Source organism: Panthera tigris, chromosome C2 (assembly GCF_018350195.1).
Source record: "Panthera tigris isolate Pti1 chromosome C2, P.tigris_Pti1_mat1.1, whole genome shotgun sequence".
Taxonomy (NCBI): Eukaryota; Metazoa; Chordata; class Mammalia; order Carnivora; family Felidae; genus Panthera; species Panthera tigris.
The window spans coordinates 14349604-14372804 of NC_056668.1; the positions used below are offsets into that span (position 1 = coordinate 14349604).

A 23201-nucleotide genomic window follows, 5' to 3' on the forward strand; every position below is an offset into this window, starting at 1 on the left:
TAAAATGAATAGCATAACTACTCAGGAAGAAAATTAATTCATATAAATGTTGAACACAATAATCTGTCCATTCTTGGTGGGATCTCTTCTGATGCTAAAAATGCTGCTAAGAAACTTTAGAGGTTGCTCACGGGCATCGCATTCAGTGTGGCAATTCAGACTGTATATTGTGCGCAGGTTTGAATAGAGTTAACACAGCAATGTGTTGGGGCCCAGAGTGCTCACTGTAAGAAAAAAAAAAAAGAAGCAATGTGGAACAGGGAAATGTAAAGGAATCTTATGTTTTCCAGTTTCGGTTGGAGTCATTCATAATTTGAAGCCATTAAAGAAGTGAACAAACCAATGTGAATACAAAGCAGATGTTTGCTTGGGGCTGTTAGCAGTGGCATTTAACCTGAAGTGAAATATGTTAGAGAAGATAACAACGTCAACCAAATATGGTCATGTTAAGACAGTGTAAGGGGCAGGGGTGCCTGGTTGGCTCAGTCGGTTGAGCATTGACTTTTGATCTCAGATCAGGCCTTGAGTTTAAGTCTCACGTTGGGCTCTGTGCTAGGTGTGGAGCCTACGTTTAAAAAAAAAAAAAGCTTAAGGGCAGATCTTGGAAAATTATAATCAGCAACAATTTTGTCTTGTGAGTCTATAATGAGGGGCCTATTCTCTAATTTGCATCAATATCTAATTTATTTGTGTTCAATTATTATGACCTATGAGGCAGGCCAAAATAGTTTTAAAATCTCCCATTTCTTGGGATGGACAGCATAGACCATCCAAGCTTTTGCATACTATGAAATAGAAAATTCTAAGCTTCAAGAGTAAAGGAAATTAAGAAAGACAAGTTTTCATAAGATAATGGCTTTCTAAAGAAAAAAAGAAGGTGCTTTCCTTCTGGGTTATGATTTTTCCAGGGATCTTAATTCCTTCTTACGGTTTCAACTTTTTTACTACCTTGGGCCAGTCAAAATGAATTGGGACATATCCATTATCTTGCGCTAAAACACTACTTAAACTCATTCATGTCTAACACAAAAGCTTGAAATGCTCTATCAAGAGAAGATAATTGGCCAACTTTACGGGCACATTAGTCACAGAAAATTAGTGGAAAAACAAGTGATTACAGCTACCACTGTGAAATCACATAAATCACAGGAGAAAGAAATCTCAAGAAAACAAGAGTATAGAATGCCATCAAATGGCTCTAAAGTTAAATATGTAATGGATTTTAGGAAAGTTGTCACTTAAAAAAAAAAAAAAAAACAACTATGTATTTCCAGATACATAGGAGTTATGTAGAAGAATAGGTTTAAACCTCTCTACCTCTTGTGTCAAACAAGCGTAGGAAATGCTTCTTATTTATGCCCCAAAACAGATTAGAACTGGAGAGTCATATGCCAACTTTCGTATCTTCTAAAGTATTTCGCCGGTTACGGTTTTGGTGTAAAAGCACTTGGAACAAATAGCGTTTCCAGGCAATGTTTAACTAAATCGACAGACATTATCTTTTCTCGTCCTCACAATAAACCAGCATAACACGTGCTATCAGTGCCTTACCCAAGTAGAAAAGCGAGGACATTAAATGAACAGAAAGCTAGGTTTATTATTTCAGACCGAATAAGTTTATTAAGAAAACAGAGAAATAGTTCTTGCATGAAAATCGAAACGGAGAATCTGTGACTGCATCAAGGCAATGAGGAGCCAAGCAGTGCTCAGGGTGAATTTCAAATGCTCCCACTTTTCATGAGTTAAATACAGGAATGATGACTCTGTATTTGACCAAAAGGGCACCAGAAGGCAAGCCTTCAGCAAAGGTCAGACCGCGTGGGGCTCAGATTTGGTGAATCCCACGTCCAGGCGTAGAGGGTGAGAGTCCCCCACGGTGCCCTCGTTACCAGTAGCCACAGCCAGAGCCACAGCCATAGCAGGAGCCATAGCCACAGCCCAGGCCTCTGTAGCCACAGCCTCCATAGCCACAGCCTCTGTAGCCCCAGCCTTTGTAGCCAGAGCTTCCATAGCCGCAGCCTCCGTAGCCGCAGCCTCCATAGCCACAGCCTCCATAGCCGCAGCCTCCATAGCCACAGCCTCCATAGCCACAGCCTCCGTAGCCGCAGCCTCCATAATAGTTTCCGTAGTAGCTGCCACACATGATGTTGGCTGTTGAGGTTGTGCTTGGGTAGAGAAGGAGAGGAGAAGTGTCACTTCACTGTGGACAACTCCCCCTCCCGAGAGCCTTTTTATATGCTCTCAATGTGGGTGTCACCTGCCATATATACCATGCCACTGGCTAATTTTATGACTAATCTAATTAGTCTGTTGTTCCTCTACCATAAAATAATTCTTGGAAGTGTTTGGGAGGCTTGTTGTGTTTGGCTCTCAGTTTGGACTCTTCTCATCCAATTGAGGGCTTCAAAGAGAGGAGATACACCCTCACACCAACGCAGTGTTGTCCCAAATTAGACTGTCATTTCAGCTTCATATAACCATCCTTTATATCAAGAAAGAATACATTTATTAGTCTCAATCTTATTTGCTCTTGGCATCGGTTGGTTGCACTAACATTTTTTAACATTTCATAAGAACCAAATTACTTTTGACTCATCAGTTTTTCTTTTTCTAAAGAAGTAAGGTTTATTTATTCATTTTGAGAAAGAGAGAGCAGTGCGGTCAGGGAAGGAGCAGAGAGAGAGAGAGAGAGAGAGAGAGGGAGAGAGAGAACCCCAAGCAGGCCCTGTGCTGTCAGCGCAGTGCCTGATGCAGGGCTTGAACCCGTGAAATGTGAGATTGTGACCTGAGCCAAAACCAAGTTGGATGTTTAACCGATGGTGCCCCATCTTCTTTTGATCCAAGTTAATTGTTTTCTTCAGGGTTTCAGCTCATTTTCTATACTAAAACCATAATGTAACTTTCATCCTCATGATATTGATAATAATCTAGTTAAATTTTTCAACATACCAAGTCTGAGCAAAATGTATTACACTTTTCTAGGTATACCAATAGGTCTGATTCTCACTTATGTTCAGTCTCTACCTAAGAACTACAAGACAGACGTTATCCCTTGGAATCCAATTGCTCTGCTTTTTTCCCCTCTAAATCAGGCACACAATTATACAAATTAGGATTCTCATTAATATTAGAATTATATTCTAAGTAACTATCCAACAGGTTTAACATCACGTATTTATGTTTATCAGTGTATCACACAGAGGTCCGTTCCTTTAGCAAAACACCCAATCATTATTCTCTTTGTAACCAATCATATTGTGTTCTCTTGCATAACCTTGGCATTATTATTAGTCTTTATTCAAATTAATGTGATAATGCCTCCCATTGGGAGGCACAGGAAAAGTGAGAATAGCTTCACATGACAGACTTTACAAGAATGAATTTGGGGAGGTGTCATTACCCACACATCATGTGTAATCTGTCAGTATATTTCTGTTATTGTATTGATATTTCTGAGTCAAACTATTATTTTTATGTATCCCCTCATAACCGTAGGCGGGGACAGAGAGAATAAGCAGTTGGACACTCTCCGTATTTTAGTTAACTCTTCTCCAGAGATCATAAGAATGAAGACACAAGATTTAAAACTTTTCCAATCCATCTGTCCTTTTAAGTATATCTAATGAGTCAATGCCTCTTAATAAAATAGAACGTTTTCAGGGGCACCTGGGTGGCTCAGTTGGTTAAGTGTCCGACTTCAGCTCAGGTCATGATCTCATGGTTCCTGAGTTCCCACATCGGGTTCTTTAGCACAGGGCCGGCTTCAGATTCTCTCTTCCCTTCCCTCCACTCATGCGTTCTCTCTCTCTCAAAAATAATTAAACATTAAAAAAATAGACTGTTTTCATAATAAGGATCCTATGAAACACATTCAACCTGTAATTTAATGTGTGTGTTTGAATGTTCTTTCCATGCATGTCTTTTGGTAGCTTCATTTTTATAAAATAGACATGTTATTGGGTCTTTTTATTCACCATGTACCGGGTTGAGATATTACAAGGAGAGGACATCTTCACTATATCATTTTCAAATTTTTCATAAAGAAAATAAAAGTAATTTCAACTGTCACAGTGCAATCAAGTAATAACTTAGAACAAGTTTTCAAATAAAAACTAATTTAAATAACGTGATGATCAGTCTTCCTCGAGGCTAAGTTCTTAGAACATCACCTGAAATTTGTATTGCTAAATGGCAACAGTCAATTTAAAAAAAAACCCTATAATTAACATTAAAAAAAATTTTGGTAGTTGATTAATGTAGCTGCAAAAGACATTACTGTTCTGTGCAATACGATGTCTCTAATAACAACATTCACTAGGTTATTTCTCTATAGAATTTACTTCCTGGAGCTAATTTGTTTCTTCTGGAGGACTGAGTTCTTTCTCTGATGATAGCAGTAAGAGCTTGCCAGCCCAGTGAGATTCCATTGACAATTTGTTTTCTGCTGTGATTTTCTGAACTATGTTTGGTTCTTAAGTACATCCCATAATCAAAGGCAGAGTAAAAGAACGCTCCTTGCGTCCTCCTTTGCAGCTAATATCCCATTTTCTTCTGTTTCATTGCAAACCTTCACACGTGTTTCCATCGTAGCTTTCTGTTCTCTCTTTACATCTTTGATCACACCTTTTGGTCTTTGGTCCTTACCACGCCCCACTAAAACCACCCCTGAACGTCTCACCAACACCCCAATCTTGTCACATCTAGAGATTCAGCCTTCTTCATTTTACTAAGTCTCGGAGAAGTGTTCAGATTCACCCGTTTCTCTTTTCCTTCCTGAAAGGCTCCCCGACACTTACCTACATCCTACCACACACATTTGATTTAATTTCAGTATCTCCAGTTGCTCCCTCTTAGTATTTTTTTTTCTTTTCTCTTTTTCAGATTTTGTTTTCAAATATGAAGGTGCCCAGCTAGGTGCTTGACCCTCTTATAGTTTCTATAGAAATTCTCTTTTTTTTTTTTTTTAATTGTTTATTTAGTTTTGAGTTGAGAGAGAGAGACAGAGCATGAGCTGGGGAGGGGCAGAGAAAGAGGGAGGCACAGAATCCGAAGCAGGCTGCAGGCTCTGAGCTGTCAGCCCAGAGCCCCACATAGGGCTCGAACTCACAGACCATGAGATCGTGACCTGAGTCGAAGTCGGACGTTCAACCGCCTGAGCCACCCAGGTGCTGCAGAAATTCTCTTTTTTTAAATTAAGTTTTTAATTTTAATTCTGGTGTAGATAACATACAGTGTTATTTTGGTTTTAGGTGTATAATATAGTATTTAAGCTCTCTTCAAGGATTACTTTACATACATTATTTTAGACAATTGATCTCGCTTCACATTTCCAATTCTGACACATATCCAAATGATAACTTGACATCCCTCAAAAATTTAATAAAATGAAACTAAGTTCTTGATTCTTCATACCCTCCCCCCAAAATCTTTTTCTGCCACATCTTCTCCACAAGGTTTCCATCCTTCTCTACCTCTGTGAAACCATTCTTTTGTTTCCAAAGGTGCATATTTGCAGATGGGAAGGAGGATCTTATTAAAGAAAAAAAAAAGAATTTTGAAGAAGTGAAATCTGTATGGGTTATGTGATCTCGTGGTAGTTAGTAATATACTTTAGATTTCACATCTGGAGCAAACAAGTCACCACAATAGGTGAAAAAACTTTCGTTAAAACGCATGATTTCATTACAGGCATCCTGACACATGGCAAAATTATGTTATAGATATATTGGTTACACGGAATTCTTGAGATGATTATAATGCCACTTAGTTTGAAACATGAATCCAATAGATTGTGGTTTGCCCCATATATCACTCAATTGGCATATAAGGCCCCTGTAGATTATAAACTTAACACCCTGGAAAACGATTCTTCTCTTCATCTGAGCCTTCTCCTCACACTATGAACTTCTACAATAATTACTATGGTGGCCTGGGCTATGGCTATAATGGCCTGAGATGTGGCTATGGATGTGGCTATCGTGGTTATGGATATGCCTGTTATCGTCCATGCTGCTATGGTGGATATTGGTATTCTGGATTCTTCTGATAAATTCTAGATTGCTAATCTATTTAGGAAATCTTCCCATGAGGTAATGTATGTACCTCCTTTATTATGTATAATAGATGTGTTATTGTCTATTCAAATAGTGACAATCGAATCTTAGACTACGATGTAACATCAGAACTTTTTTGATTGAAATCACCGGAGTTTTCAACAATTTAGAAATGTATTCATTTGATCTTATATTATTTTATGATCGAATACAAATAATCTTCACCGTTCCCATTTGGGAAAATGTCTAAATTCATTTTTCATTAAAAGCAATCTGTTTTGCATACCTACAACATTTTTGTGTATATTTATTTACCTAGGTTTCGTGTGTGTGTGTGTGTGTGTGTGTGTGTGACTGTTGACCCTTTGGATACCTTTAGTTTGTAAATTAGAGGTGTGGTTGAATAACTACATTCAACCACTGCTTTTATTTTTATTTTTAATTTTTTAAAATTCTGATACAGTTAACATACAGTATTATATTAGTTTCAGGTGAACAATATAGTGAGTCAACAATTCCTTACCACCCACTGTTCATCAGGACAAGTATACTCCTTAATCCTGACCACCTATTTCAAGCATCCCCCCAAACGTCCCCTCTGATAACCATCAGTTTGTTTTTCACAGTTAAGAGTCTTTCTTGGCTTCTCTCTCTCTTTTCCCTTTGCTCATTTGTTTTGTTTCTTAAATTCCACATATGAATGATATTTTATAGTATTTGTCTTTCTCTGACTGACTTATTTTAATTAGCACTATACTCTCTAAGTCCATCCATGTCGTTGCAAATGGCAAGATTTCATTCTTTTTATGGCTTAATAATATTCCCTGGTATATACATGCCACATCTTCTTCATCCATTCTTCTATTGATGAACATTTGGGATGCTTCCATAATTTGGCTATTGTAAATAATGCTGCAATAAAAATAAGGGTTATTTATCTTTTTGAATGCATGTTTTCATATTCTTTGGGTGAATTCCTAGTAGCAGAATTACTGGATCATATGGTAGTTCTATTTGTAATTTTTTGAGGAACCTCCATAATATTTTCCACAGTGGCTGCATTCCCAACAAGACTGCATTAAGTTTCCTTTTTCTCCACATCTTTCCCAACACTTGCTGTTTCTTGTGTTTTTTATTTTAGCCATTCTGACAGGTGTGAAGTAATATCTTACTGTGGTTGTGATTTGCATTTTCCTGATGGTTAGTGAGGATAAGCATCCTTTCATGTGTCTGTTGTCCATTTGAATGTCTTCTTGGGAGAAATGTCTGTTCATGTCTTCTGCCCATTTTTAAATTGGAGTATTTGTTAGTTTGTTGTTGAGTTGTGTCAGTTCTTTATATATTTTGGATACTAACCCTTTATTGGATATGTCATTTGCAAATATCTTCTCTCATTCAGTAGGTTGTCTTTTAGTTTTTGTTTTGATTGCTTCCTTTGCTGTGCAGAAGCTTTTCATTTTGATATTGTCCTAATGGTTTATTTTCGCTTTTGTTTCCCTTGCCTCAGGAGACACATCTAGAAAAATCTTGGTACAGCTAATGTCAGAGAGATTACTGCCTGTGCTATCTTCTAGGATTTTTGATTTCAGATATTCACATTTAGATCCTTAATTCATTTTGAGTTTATTTTTGTGTATGGTGTAAGAAAGTGGTCCAGTTCCATTATTTTGTATGTAGCTGATCAGTTTTCTCAATACCATGTGTTGAAGAGACTGTCTTTTTATGAATGTATATTCTTTCCTCTTTTGTCAAATATTAACTGACCATATAATCATGAGTTTATTTCTGGGACTTCTATTCTGGTCTATTGATTTATGTGTCTGTTTTTGTGCCAGTATCATACTGTTTTAATCATTACAGGTTGGTAATATAACTTGAAATCTGGAAATGTGATACCTCCAGTTTTGTTTTTCTTTTTCAAGATTGCTATTCCGGGTCTTTTGTGGTTCCATACTAATTTTAGGATTATTTGTTCTAGTTCTATGACAAATACTGAGGAAGATACAGAATCAGTGAAACTTTCAAAGGGTCAGTCTCTGCTTGCCTCTTGGAAAGAGACCTATTTCATGACAAGCCAGTGGCTTGTGTGGACTACATATTATGTAAACATAAGTCTGATCCAAGATACAGGATGCAAAGTGTATCCTTGATCCTGGTAGTCTGTTCAGTAAATGTGTTTATAGTAACTTCTTTTAATTCACTAGATTTATTATTATTAATAATAACAATGTCAACAATAATAAAATATGAATCAACAGTATCTATTAATATTTCAAGAAGTAACACTGGAATTTTGTAAAATGAAGACTGACCATGGGTCCACACAAGATTACTTTCTGAATAGAGATGAAAATATGAGGCTGACCAAAATCTTATCCTGCCCCAAACACATGCTTTCTAAAAGCATCTAAAGAAGAGAATTAGGTAGATATGTCTTCCTCCATCAGCTGAATATAGCACGTGGGACTATGTATGATTTCAATTATCTTAAATTCATTGGCTCTTGTTTATGACCTAGCATATGATCTATCTTGGAGAACATTCTATACGTGTACTTGAAAGAAATTTGTGTTTTCTTGGAGTTGGGTGAATGCTCTCTAGAAGGTGTTAGGTCTAGTTGGTTTATAGTGTTTTTTTCTTTTTCAAGTTTATACACATTATAATCTTTTATGTAGTTGCTATATCCTTTATGCAAAGTGAGATATTGACATCTTCAGTTATTATTATTACAGTCTCCCTTTTCCTTTCAATTCTGTCAATTTTTTATTTACTTCAGTGCTCCATTTTTAGCACCAGCTAGATTTAACACCAGTACATATGCTATATCTTCCTGATAGGTTACTCTACTTATCTTTGCAAAATGTCTCTCTTTATCGCTATTAAATTTTTTTAGCCTTAAAGTATATTTAATCTGATATTGTTATAACCATTCCAGCTTTCTTACTAGTTGTTATTTGCATAATATGTACGTATATTCCTATTTTACTTTCAAGTCATTCGTTTCAAAAGGATTTGATTGTTGAAACATTTTATGAGGGTTACTTTAAAATTTGTTCATATAATTGGAAAACCTGATAGTGTTAGGGCCAGTTAATTATCTTTTCTCATCTGAGTTATAATTTTCTTGTTTCTTGGTATGATGGTATGGTGGTAATTTTGTGTATTAAAAATGTTTTTTCAAAAGCAGGTAGTCACCCTGTTTAGGTTAAGCACATGGGTCTTGTGGGCTATGATTCATTATTTTCAGAGTTGCTGCAGTGTTATTTTGGTCTGTTTGGTTTATCTTGCACTGCCGGTTGTCCCACTGGCCCCTGCCATTGCTACCTGAAAGTGTGGAAGGAGTTTTGCCAGCTTATCTGCTGTGTGTCTCTTGGTGGAGCAGTGACATGGTGAGAATCCCCACTTACCTCCCTCACTGCCTAGAGGTCTTTTGAAAGGAGCATGAGAGCCTCAGGTATATGAGGACAGAGTCTTCCTGGATCAGGAAATAACTCCCATTAAATAATATATAGATGAAAAGAAACTCACATGAGAAGTTCGAAGATATTTTGAGTTGATTAATAAAGAAGTACAACATACCAAATGTGTGGCTTACCATGGAAAAAGTTATTAGAAGAAAATTTATAGTTTTATATATTTATGTCAGAAAAAAGAACACTTTAAAACTCAATGCTCTAAGATTCTTTAAAAAGCTAGAAATGGAGGAAAGATTAAATATATAGTCAGAAGAATGAAGGAAAAATAAAGACAGGAGTGGAATCAATTTAACAGAAAATGAACAAACTATAAAGAAAATTAATAATACGGTATTTACCTTTCTCTGAGTTATTTCACTTAGCATAATACTCTCCAGCTCCATCCATCTCTTTGCAAATGGCAAGGTTTCATTCTTTTTATGGATGAGTAATATTGCATCTTACGTATCTGTACCACATCGTCTTTATCCATTCATCAGTTGATGGACATTTGAGCTGTTTTGATAATTTGGCTATCGTAGATAATGCTGTGATAAACACTGGAGTGCATGTATCCCTCTGAATTAATATTTTTGCATTCTTTGGTCAACTGCCTAGTAGTGCAGTTGCTGGATCATAACACAGTTCCATATGATTTCACTCATATGTGGAATTTAAAAAAACAAACAAAGGGAAAAAGAGAGAGAGAGAGATGCAAACCAAGAAACAGACTCTTAATTATAGAGAACAAACTGATGGTTACCAGAGGGGAGGTGAGTGGGGGGATGGGTTACATAGGTGATGGGGATTAAGGAGTGTACCGTGATGAGTGCCAGGTGATGTACAGAAGTGTTGAATCACTGTATTGTGCACCTGAAACTAATGTATGTTAACTGTATGTCAACTAACTGGAAAGAAAAGAAAAGAAAATCAATAATACCCAAAGTTGGCACTTTGAATAAATCAGCCAAATTGATAAATTATAGACAGATTGATCAAGAATATAAGACAGAGGGGCACCTGGGTGGCTGAGTCGGTTAAGCATCTGACTCTTGGGTTTTAGCTCAGGTAATGATCTCACGGTGCATGGGATCGAGCCCCACGTTGGGCTATGTGCGCACAGCACGGAGCCTACTTGGGATTCTCCCTCTCTCCCTTTCTCTCTGCCCCTCCCTTGCTCTCTCTCTCTCTCTTTCTCTCTCTCTCAAAATAAATAAATAAACTTAAAAAAATAACGTTTGAAAAAAAATCTGTAGGCCCAGGTGTCTTCACTGGAAAATTCTTTTAAATATTTATACCACATTCTTACGTGTAACTTAAGAAAATCGCAGAAGCCTTGGTACTCGAACCCCAATATTTTTCTCCCAAAGTGATACTGGACAAGAGCTATTACACTTGTGAGTATTTTACTTTTGTGCCCAAAACACAGAACACAGAAACTGTTCTTTTCTTTAAATGATTATTTATTTATTTTGAGAAAGAGAGAGAGTGTGAGTGGGGGAGGAGCAGGGAGAGAAAGAGAGAGAGAGAATCCCAGGCAGTTTCTGCACTGTCAGCGCAGAGCCCAATGTCGGGCTCAAACTCCTGAATAGTGAGATCATGACCTGAGTTGAAATCAAGAGTCGGATGCTAAACTGATTGAGCTACCCAGGTGCCCTGGAACCCAGAAACTATTTCTTTGAAGAATACATGTCTATGACTCTATCCCTTCTCTATTTTTCAAGGAGATGTAGGTAGAAACACACTAATAATGAAGTCTTTAATATACCATTCTCACAAAAAGTTAATAAAAGGTAGCACTTAAGGATATCTATCTATCTCTCCATTGATAGTAGAAAATAAACCTTCCCAAGCTTCCACATAAAATACACAAAAATTAATCATATATGAAGCCACAAAGGGGGCGCCTGGGTGGCTCAGTCAGTTAAGCATCTGACTTCGGCTCAGGTCATGATTTCACAGTTCATGGGTTCCAGCCCCATGTCAGGCTCTGTGCTGACAGCTCAGAGCCTGGAGCCTGCTTTGGATTCTGTGTCTCCCTCTCTCTCTGCCCCTCCCCTGCTTGGTCTCTGTCTCTGTTTCTGTCTCTCTCAAAAATAAATAAACATTGAAAAAAAAATTTAAGTCACAAATAAAAAATTAGTAAATTTTTAAAGTAAAAATACTGCAAAAACACTCCTTGATTTTTATGCAATAAAGCTAAAAATTGTTAACAAAAACAAAGAATAGAAAATCCACTTCACCTGGAAAGTAATTCTTTGGTTAAACAATTCTCAAGTGAAAATAAAATATAGTATGAATATTATATCATATTAATATACATAAGAGTATATATTAATATGATATAAATACTATAGCATTTTAAAATAAATAACAGTAATAAAGAGTAGTTAACAGAATTAAAAAAAATTCAAGCAGTAATTAGAGAAAAAAATCGTAGCACATAACGCTAACCACTTTCTGTCAGTGAAAATGAAAGAAATAACATGAATGAGTTAACAACCCAGTTAAGAAAAGCTTCATAACTAACAACTAAGTAAACCAAATAAAGTGCAAGGAAACATTTTAAATAAATGATAAAAATAGATAAACAGAACTTAGTAGAGAAAAGACAAAAAAAAAGAAATTTTAAAAATGACTCAGAATGCGATTATTTGAAACAATTAACATTTATAAATCACATGCAAACTTGGTCAAGGAAAAAAAGGGAAAAGGTATGTACAAAGTAAATAACAAGAAAGAAAGAAATATGGAAATAAGTTTTAAAATTATACAAATCTACTTTGCTCATTTTTATGGGTATAAATTTGAAAACCCAGATTCCTAGGGGAATACGGATTATCAAAATTGATACTGTTACACTGAGGAATTACAAAGAGATTAATTTTCTTAGAACAAACAGAAAATTATTAACGAAGTGACCCACAAAATATTCCAGATTCAGATATTTTCTCAGAGAAATTCTACCAAATCTTTAGAGACAAGGTATTCTGAATATATTATAGATGGTTCCAGAGCATTGCAGGTGAAGGGAAGCTTCCTACTCCCTATTAGGAAGGACACACAGCATTGATATCAGTGATGCACAGACAATTAAGGTGCCTCTGTGATTTCTGCCTCTTGGTGTCAGTGCCTTGTATCATCCCCTTCTCTTGAGTTTGAGCAAATCTTGTGACTTACCTATAATAAATAAAATGTGGCAAAGAGAGTAAGACATATGTAATTGTGTGTATGTGGTTATGTTGCATAGAATTGTGTCGTATTGTGGCACCCTTCTTGTTGGAGTCTCTCTTCCTTCCTTCCTGGCTTTGAGAAGGCAAGCAACAGTATATGGGAATCCACATGACAGGGACTTAGAGGCAGCCTAGTGGAGCTAAGGGTAGCCTCCAGGAGACAGCCTGCAAAGGCCTGTAGCCAACAGTCAATGTTGAGCTTCAGTTATACATAAGGGACTGGATTCTTCTGAGCATGTGAGCTTGGAGGCAGATCCTTTTTCAGTTGAGACTCAGATGAGACCAAGCACCTGGCACACATCTTGGTTACTGCATTGTGAGACCCTGAAACTTTGCCTATACCTTCAGTGCTGTTTTTATCCAATTATTATGGCCCACCATGCATGCCACATAGTTTTACAATCTACTCCTACCTTAGGAAGTAATAGATTATAAAAATTTTCCTTAGGTTGTTTCTTTTATTAAAATATTTTTTAAAAAAAGAAGTAGAGAAGAATATAACCACATCCATTTATTTTAAGAGATACATGAATATAACATTGGGGAAATTATCATTTTTCTTAATTATTTACGATACACCGCACAAAACTTAACTTATAATTTATAAAATAATATCTCATTTGGTGTTAAGAGATACCCAGCATAAAAAGATTATTCCCTCAGTAGCAGGGGAGGAAACTGAAGCTTCGAAAAAATAAGTTACTTTCCTAAGACAATTGACAATGGAATTGGTCAAGAAGCTGACCTAGGAATATCAGGAAACTATCTCCCTAAGGAGACAATTGTTACCTTTCTTGTAAACTGAAACCAAAATATGTTAGGAAGACACCTGGGACAGCAAATGAATGACATAAAAACCAGGGCTGCTGTTCAGACTGGACAATTTTATTAGGTCAACACAGAAACCAACTCCAGCATGGACATCATCGAGGCAGTCGCTGTGACACCATCATCCTGATGAAGGCGGAACTGTGGGGTCACAGGTGAATTTCACCATCTTCCACTCCACCAGGTAAATCCAGGGAATCCGTAGGTTAGGCTGTAGGCAGCAACAGACCTACTAGACTTTCATCCTGCAGGATATCGTCACCCAAGGGAAAGGCTCAGAACGTGTGGGGCTCAGAATTGGTGAATCCCACGTCCAGGCGTAGAGGGTGAGAGTCCCCCACGGTGCCCTCGTTACTAGTAGCCACAGCCAGAGCCACAGCCATAGCAGGAGCCATAGCCACAGCCCAGGCCTCTGTAGCCACAGCCTCCATAGCCACAGCCTCTGTAGCCGCAGCCTTTGTAGCCAGAGCTTCCATAGCCGCAGCCTCCATAGCCGCAGCCTCCGTAGCCGCAGCCTCCATAGCCACAGCCTCCATAGCCGCAGCCTCCGTAGCCACAGCCTCCGTAGCCGCAGCCTCCATAGCCACAGCCTCCATAGCCGCAGCCTCCATAAGAGTTTCCGTAGTAGCTTCCACACATGGTGTTGGCTGTTGAGGTTGTGCTTGGCTAGAGAAGGAGAGAAGTGTCACTTCGGTGTGGATTTCTCCCTGCAGGGGGCCTTTTATATGCCTCAGGGTTGGGGGGTGGCTCCCACACGTGCTCCTGTCATTGGCTAATTTTTTGACTCATCTAATTAGTGTGTTGTTTCAAGACCAGAGCCCAATGCCTGAAGGCATTAAGGAGGCTTGCTTTAACCCCCCTGAAGACCTTTAATAAGAGGGTAGAGTCACACTTACAAAACCGTCTTTCATAACAAATCTTCACTTTAACATTCTATAACCAGATATCATATAACGCAGGGAACATTTTCAGTAGTTTCAATTGACTTGCTCTTGACCGCAATTCTTTTTTCTCTTTGACCTCCCCAAATTCTATTGCCCTCCATAATATAGTTTTGCCTCTTGTTCTAGCCTGAGTCAAATTATGTTTTGTAGATTACGTAACAGTAATGAGATTAAAGTAGGGAACAAAGATTAAATATAGTATGAAACTAATTTGGGAGATCCTCTGTATCTCAGTCAGCTCTCCCCTAATTATCAGAGGTGCGAGGACACAAAATCTTTATGTTACTGATTTCATCTGCCTTGATAAGAAATTCAAAGAAGGAAAGAGGATTTTAACCCAGTCAAACCTATAAATGAAACAACTTTTTTCTTTATTCAAAATGTTTGCTTTCAATGTATGTCTTTGTAAATATATTTTTGTAAATAAAATACATAAACACATGATTGTTGAGAAATGTTAGTGTCCTTTTTTTTTTTTAATTTTTTTTAATGTTTATTTATTTTTGAGACAGAGAGAGACAGAGTATGAACAGGGGAGGGGCAGAGAGAGAGGGAGACACAGAATCTGAAACAGGCTCCAGGCTCTGAGCTGTCAGCACAGAGCCCGACGCGGGGCTTGAACTCATGGACCGTGAGATCATGACCTGAGCCAAAGTCGGACACTCAACAGACCAAGCCACCCAGGCGCCCCAGTGTCCTTCTTGATAGGAACATTATTAGCAGACAGATCTTGACCATGTCAGTGTGAATTTTCCAGTAAACAAAATGGAATTTTCACTCTGGAAACATTATACAATATTGTTATCGTCTGTCTAAATTTGACCAAATCTAATCTTTGACTCCTGTGGGTCATAAGTGCACTGATTGGTGGACTTTTCTATCGATTAGGGGGAAAAATGCTTTGATATTTTATTACTCTCATATGTTTATGTATAGTGTTAACAATTTTCATGTGGGAAAATTTCTAGTTTTACTTTCCAAGAAAACTAGTAACTTTTACAGTATATAGTACTTATCATAAATATTCATGTCTCTCCATCATTTGCACCCTCGTGTGTGTGTGTGTGTGTGTGTGTGTGTGTGTGTGTGGTGTAGGGGGAGGAGGAGGAGACAGATACTGCTGTCCTTGTAGCTATTTAACTACTGGTGTGGCAAAACAGGTAAGTCATGACTAATGGTTTTTCTAATGGGCATCTACGTAAAAGTATTTTCACGTGCAGCTCCAAGACCTACTATGCTCTACATTAATCTAATGTAAGTCTCATTTTAGGAAAATTTAGTGTCTTACCCAGGTCATTGGGTAAAAATGGTAGCACTATTGCCTATGAGATATTCTATTTTCCATCCCAATTTTCTCTATACTGATAGTATACATTTCAACATGCGCTTCTAGACAGGTATAATTTCACCCCTACCTTATGTATTCTTATATCTCCTTTTCACTCACAGATAAGAATCTCTATGCAGCTGGTTGATATGCCTGATAACCCGGTATTCCTCCAGCAAAGATGGTCTCATTTTAAGGTCAGTCTCAATGAGTCTTTTGAGTGTGTCAGACTCTGGTCATCTCCTGGCAGAGTCCCTATTTCCAGGAAGTGGTGGCTCAGGTAGAATCACATCATACAAAGCACATGTTTGGCCCAAATGGAGGCTTAATAGTATGGTCTCAATCCTGGTAGCTTAACTGACTTACAGTGAAGCTCCTGGTGATGAATCCCTACCTTTATTTTCCTTATTTATTGATAGTCTTAATTAGGCACTCATAATATAAAGAAATGGCAGTAAAATGTAAAGAAACAATGGTGACTATTTTTTATTTGCCATTCTTGTAGATAGCAGGCCTGTCAATGAAAAAGGATCCATGTAGGGATTATACTTAGTAGATCAACATGAGAGGCTGGCATTATCCTCTCTGGTCCCTAACTGCAGGCTTTCTAAAAGGAAACAGAGGCAAGAACCCTGTGTTGGCATCTACTCCTTCCTCCACAAAGTGAAAAAGTCAATCCATTATGAAGTGCTAACTTGACTTTCCCAACTAGTGACTGGGTAGAGAAGTTGGTGATCATTCCTTTGAGAAAATATGAAGAGAAGAGGGAAATGATTTCTCCTTACTAAAATATATGTTGGGCCAATGCTGAGTATTTGCATACACTGTCCCATTTAGTGGATCAACAAATTTATAGGTGAAGCATTTTAAATTCTATTTTAGCTACGCCAAATTAAACCAATTCTCAGAAATGGAAATTTGAAGGATTTTTGGTGACATTGTGCAGAACTGAACATCAAATATATTTATTCTTGAACACACATCTGATTTCTGATACAAATTGGTGATCTAGAATGTGATGGAAGCCATTGTAGTCTTGAATAATATTTCTTAATTATTAACATGTTGCGAAAGTGGGTTTCAGGGTATTTATTCCGGCAGCTTGGAACACAGGACCATAAGACAGCGAACAAAATGTTTTGTATCTAATATACAAATCATGTATACCGGTGCCAAATATACAGCCAATATACTTTTATTTATATAACGTTATAGGAAGCTAAAGGACAGGAAAAACATTAATTATCAGTGATAGCAATACAAATAGTGGTTACCTCTGGCTAACATGAGTGTGAATTCATTTCTTTAAGTGTTTTTTTCTGCATCTGTTGGGACGATCGTTGATATCTTTTGCCTTATTTATTCTGTCCATATGGTGAAATCTATTGATTGTCACATGGTAAAAAGACCTTTGCATTCCTAGTTTAATTTTATTTGACAAAGATTTATTATGCAAATATTTCTTAAAACATTTTTGTTTGGTAACATTGGTCTTATGTATTGTCATGGAAAAATGTTCCCCCTCCCTTAATATGACATAGATATTTTTAAATTCAATATTTGATGTAATTTATCATTTAAGAACTTTGACCTGAATGTTGTATGTGTGTATGTGAACATTTAAAAAAATATGCGTATTTTTCAAAGATATAAGCTTATTTAGATTTCATATTTATTTTGTACTAGTTTTGATTATGTTAGTCTTCAAGAAATTTTTCTATTTAATTTAAGTTGTCGAATTTACTGTTACAAAATTATTCACCCATGCCTGTATCTATTAATCATGTCTATAAGATCTGTGGTGATGTCATTTCTTTAATCTACATACTGATCATGTAAATTTGTAATCCTTTTAAATTATCAATTTAGGTTAAGATTTTTCAAAAAATCTTAATGTTAGTTTCATGATCTTATTCTTTGTTTTCTATTTCATTGATTTCTGATTTTATCTTTTTTATTCCCTTCTTCTACATAGTTGATAGTTTGTTCTTTTTTCTAAGGCAAAAGCTTAATTGTTGATTTTAAAACTTTCTTCTCTTCTAAGATATGCATTTGAAGCCATAAATTATTCTGCAGTCACTGCTGACATATAATCCCACAACTTGTAGTATCTTTTTTTATTGTCTTTGTAATTCTTTCAAAAATTTTTTTAACTTTCTTTGTGATTCATATTTGATCCATGAGATTTAGATTGTGTTGTTTTGGAGATATCCCAGGTATTTCTGTGTTCTTAATGTTTTATTTAATACAGTGGAATTTATGCCTTTTAATTTATTGAATTTAATTTATTAGAACTTATTTTATAGTCCAGCTTATGATCGATCTTGGAGGATTCCATATGCATGTGAAAACAATGTACATTCAACCACGGTTGGTATAATGCCCTGTTGGTGCCAATTTGGTCAATTTGGTTGATATCTTCCTGCTCCCATAAATATGATTTTCTGTCTACTGAGTTCTATCAATAGCCAAGATAATTGTTTTGAAATCTCTAGTTAAAATTATGGATTTTTCCATTTTTCCTTTCAGCACTTTTTAGTTTATGCTTCACCTCATTTTGAAATTCTGTCATTAGGTGCAGGCACATTTAAAATTATTATTAAGGAATTGATTTTTCTATCATTATGAAATATTACTCTTCAGCTTTAGTAATATGCCTTTTTCTGAGATGTATTTGATTGGTAATGATATATATCTGCTCCACCTTTATTATTATTTAGTCTTTCTGTGTCTTTACATTTAATGTGGATTAATTCTGGAAAAGCCACGTTTGATTCTTATTTATAGTTAACATATTTTTACTTTCAAATTCAATGTATCTTGACACAGTTTTATTTAACTCTGTACTATCTCATTATTTGTTTTCTATTTCCTAACCTGTCCTTCCCCCCATCTGTTAATTTTTTATTGGCTTATTTTATTGTTTTATTAATTCTACTTTATCTCCTCTACTGGCTTATGAGATATAATGTTATTTATTAGTCGCTACAAATAGTACGGTATGCATCTTAATTTATCACTTTTTTTTCAAATAATGTGATACTATTTCACATAAGATAAACTTACAGCAATGCACATCCTTTCTTTTATCCCATTCTTTTTTTTTTTTTTCAACGTTTTTTATTTATTTTTGGGACAGAGAGAGACAGAGCATGAACGGGGGAGGGGCAGAGAGAGAGGGAGACACAGAATCGGAAACAGGCTCCAGGCTCCGAGCCATCAGCCCAGAGCCTGACGCGGGGCTCGAACTCACGGACCGCGAGATCGTGACCTGGCTGAAGTCGGACGCTTAACCGACTGCGCCACCCAGGCGCCCCTCTTTTATCCCATTCTTAATGCTATTGTCAGGATTCTTAGGGATTTTGTGTTTCACTGAAGAATTTAGTTTTTGAATTATTTTTTGGTTTGAGGCTTACTTTATCTGATATTAATATAGCCTCTCCAACTTTCTTAAACTGGTGTTTACTATATATTAATAATTTATATGCGTAGTATATATTTGTTCATCCTTTTATTTTTAATTTATCTGCATTTATATATGTATTGTGGGTTTCCTTTAGAGCATAGATATGGGTCTTATTTTTAATTGTCATGTTTAGACCATTTTAATTAATGTAATTTTTGTCATGGTTGTGTTAGGGTCTATATCTTGCAATTTGGTTTTATTTTTTTTTTCTTTAAAATTATTTAATGTTTATTTTTGAGAGAGACAGAGATAGAGGCAGAGCACGAGTGCGGGAGGGGAGGGAGGGAGGAAGACACAGAATCCAAAGTAGGTTCTGGGTTCTGAGCTCTCAGCATAGAGCCCGACCCGGGGCTCAAACTCAGGAACCATGAGATCATGACCTGAGCTGAAGTTGGCCTCTCAACCGACTGAGCCACCCAGGAGCCCCTTGTTGTTTGTTTTCTACTTACTACATTTGTTATTTCCTTTTCTTACCTTATTTTCTTGTCTCCTTCAGATTTTTTTTTAGTGTTCCATTTTATTCCTCCATTGATTTATTAGATATATTTATGTTTGTGATTTTAATGGCTTCTGTAAGGATTACAGTCCATATTTTAATTTGCCACTCCATGCTGAAAGTAATATTATACCACTTTACACATATATACTAACCTTATATATAGTATAACATATATACTAACCTTATACCAGTGTACTTCCTTCCTCCCACACTTTGCTATTATAATAATATTTACTATTTTTAGTGTAAAGTTAATTAGCATTTAAAGAAATTAAAAAATGAAAAAAAATGTTTCAGTTTACCCAAATATTGATTATGATAATACCTGTCCTGGTTTTCTTTGTGTTCTTATTACTTGGTGCTTGTTGAGTTCTTTAGTCTCTGAGTTTATGGTATTTTTTTTTTAATTAAAATTTTTTTTTTAATGTTTCATTTATTTTTGAGAGACGGAGCATGAGCAGGGGAGGGTCAGAGAAAGAGGGAGACACAGAATCTGAAGCAGGCTGTCAGCACAGAGCCTGATGTGGGGCTCGAACCCACAAACCATGAAATCACGACCTGAGCCAAAGTCAGATGCCTAGCCAACTAAGCCAGGCGCCCCTATAGTATCTTTTAAAAAAATTAACTTTAGGAATATTTCAGCCATTTGTTATTCAAATATTCAAAACTTGTGATGTTTTTGAATGGGCGTGTTCCTATGCGATACAAGTCACAGCCGCTCATATTCCTTACATTCCAGACATGTCACATGGCAAACCCAGCATCAGTGGTATTGGGAACATATAGTTGTTTTACAAAGAAGAGAGAGATTTTGGGGAAACAATAAAACATTTCACCACACTGTACCTGTACATGCTGTTACAGGTACTGCTCTGGTGAAAGTTTTGTCCATATACACTTGCACTGTGGTGATCTATTTACATAGAAGCTTCATTAGTGTCCACTTAAACAAGAAACCTTCCGGTCAAGTGAGCCCGAAGCACTTGTCAGTCTGTTCTCGACTTCCTTCCTTCTAGTCTATTCTCCTCTTGCTGCCTTTTCTTCTAGCCCTTTCTACATTGGCTTTTAGTTTTCACAGCACATCCAAATACAGTCCCCTATGTGTATAGCATGCAACATTTTAGATTAAAAGTCAGAGGGAAAGGCTTTTATATTTTTATTTTTTAAAAGTTTATTTATTCGGAGATAGAAAGGGGGAGGGCAGAGAGAGAGAGAGAGAGAGAGGGAGAGAGAATCCCAAGCAGGCTCAGCACTGTCCGTGCAGAGCCTGACGGGGGGCTGGAACTCATGAAATGTGAGATCATGATCTGAGCTGAAAACACGAGTCAGACGCTTAACTGACTGAGCCCCAGGCGCCCCAAGAGGGAAAGGCTTTTAGATTCCACATTCAACTTCTAATGGCATGATGATGATGTTGATGATGATGATGGTGGTGGTGATGCTGATAAATGTTAACACCTGCATAATACTGTGCAAATATTGTGCAAATCTAAGTGTTTGACATACGTAAACTCATTTCATACTTTAGATGATGCTATGAAGCAATTGAAAATGTCATTTTAACTTTAGAGATAAGAATGATCCAAGATGCAAGTGTCAGAAACAATGGTTCCCTCGAAACAGACTTGTGGTAGGAAAAGGAAGTGGAAGGTGATCGTTTTGTTCTCTACCGTATTTTTGAAGCTGACCTCTTTAGCCACTTATTAGCTGCTTTTTTCCCCCTGTACTGAATCAAAGGGTGGAGAAGGAGAGTAAGAGGATAGAACAATCTTATTTGGCCGGTGGCCTTTGTGTTCTCCGTGCTTAGCAGATGGTTGAAGCTGGCATCTCTGGCATTATGTCCTGGGAGACACTGAGGGTGACATTTCTCTCACTGGGTACTAGGAGACTGCTCTTGTAGGTTCCCGAATCCTTACTTCCCTTGGTCCGGCATCTTGCCACGCTTTCTGGCATGTGTCGTTTACCACCATCACAGGCTCTAACTCCGAAGCTTTGAAGACCGTGGCACCTCGGGCTGAATTCTATTCTTACGCTGAATCCATCAAATCACATGTTAATGCAGACGCTGATTTTAAGCACTCTTACCTCAAAATCCCTTGGTACCCTCGTCACGTTTGCTCTACTAGCAAATCACTCCCAGATCCACACTTGTCCATCTTAGAGGGTGCTCCTTTTCTAAAAATGAAACCAATATTCCTTACCCTCTTATTTTTTTCCCAATTCTTCACGCCTCACTGAAGGCCATGTCATTTCATCTAGACAATCAATATAATTTTTGTTCTGGATCACCTCATTTTAATGTTATGCTTTTCACATAATTTCTGATACGTGCTCTGGTTCATAGCTATTGTCCTGGGAGTATTCTTAATAGTGCCACCTTCGATATTCAAGTGTATTTAGTGTGGACGGCAAATTATATGGCCTTCTGTCTACGGTTTGTCTCACTCATTACCTTTCTTTCAGCAACCTCTTTTCTCCTTCTAGCCCCCTTACCTGGTCAACTGTCATCTGTGCATCAATGCAAGTCTTCTCTACTCCAAACCCAGGCTCCCACCTGCTGCCGGAGGAAACCCCAGTGCCACACGGGGTGGTGCCACTTACGTTGACAGCATTCTCGGTGTAGGCTGAGTCCCCAGTGCCGCTTGATCATCCTTCCCCTTGTTCTCAGAACTCTTTCTTTCTTTCTTTCTTTCTTTCTTTCTTTCTTTCTTTCTTTCTCTCTTTCTTTCCCCCACAGCTATTCATTCTACCCTTCACCATCAGCCCTAAAGCCTCTTCAGTGCTCACTTCTGCCTCCGCCTTCCTCTGTCTGTAACTCTTGCTTCATATTTCACGGAGAAAAGAGAATCTATCAGGGGAAAACTCTATCAACTCTCTTCCCACACACTTATCTACATTTGCACCTGTCTCTTAGCCTTTTATCTTAGTCTCAGAGGAAACCATATCCTCCCTCCTGTCCAAAAAATCATTCTTGCATTTTGCGTTAAATCCCATCTCTGTTAGCACCTTGTTTGATAAATTATCCTCTCTGTTGCTATATTTCCAGCTCCTTTTTTTTTCCACTGACACCTTCCCTTCAGTCTATAAACATGCTCAAGTCTTTTGATAGTAAAAAGCCGGTCTCAACACCAGATCGCCCCTAGCTGGCTTTCCCTCAACTTCTTTCATGTCGAAGGTTTTAAATAGTTTCCTCTGATGCCTTTCAGTCTTCACTCTGCTCTAACCTGTCTCCAGCCCTCTATAAGCCAAGGATTGTTCTCCCTCAGGTCACCAACAGCCTGTTGACTATGCAGTCTCCTTGACGTGTCTCGTGTTGGTCCTCTTTGTTTTATGACATTTGGTGCCGATGACCACCTCTTTGCTTGGCTTCCATTATATGCTTTTCCTCATTACATT

The 23201-nt window shown here is 37.3% G+C and overlaps 3 protein-coding genes across 3 annotated transcripts; 1 reads left to right on the forward strand and 2 right to left on the reverse strand.

Moving 5' to 3' along the window:
* Nucleotides 1–1852: 1852 nt before the first annotated feature.
* On the reverse strand, nucleotides 1853–5507 carry LOC122241892 (keratin-associated protein 6-3-like). Its single transcript, XM_042998315.1, has 2 exons — nucleotides 5413–5507; nucleotides 1853–2165 (listed from the first exon to the last, which is right to left on the reverse strand). Exons 1-2 carry the CDS (start codon nucleotides 5505–5507, stop codon nucleotides 1886–1888), a joined length of 375 nt encoding a protein of 124 aa, XP_042854249.1. The 3' UTR covers nucleotides 1853–1885.
* A 392-nt stretch (nucleotides 5508–5899) lies between these two features.
* LOC122230520 (keratin-associated protein 22-1-like) lies at nucleotides 5900–6046 on the forward strand. The gene has a single exon (XM_042956339.1). It carries the CDS (start codon nucleotides 5900–5902, stop codon nucleotides 6044–6046), a length of 147 nt encoding a protein of 48 aa, XP_042812273.1.
* A 7877-nt stretch (nucleotides 6047–13923) lies between these two features.
* LOC102950719 (keratin-associated protein 21-1) lies at nucleotides 13924–22455 on the reverse strand. The gene is made up of 2 exons (XM_042998316.1): nucleotides 22360–22455; nucleotides 13924–14235 (listed from the first exon to the last, which is right to left on the reverse strand). The coding sequence occupies exons 1-2, from the start codon at nucleotides 22453–22455 to the stop codon at nucleotides 13924–13926; spliced, it is 408 nt and encodes a 135-aa protein (XP_042854250.1).
* Between the last annotated feature and the right edge of the window lie 746 nt (nucleotides 22456–23201).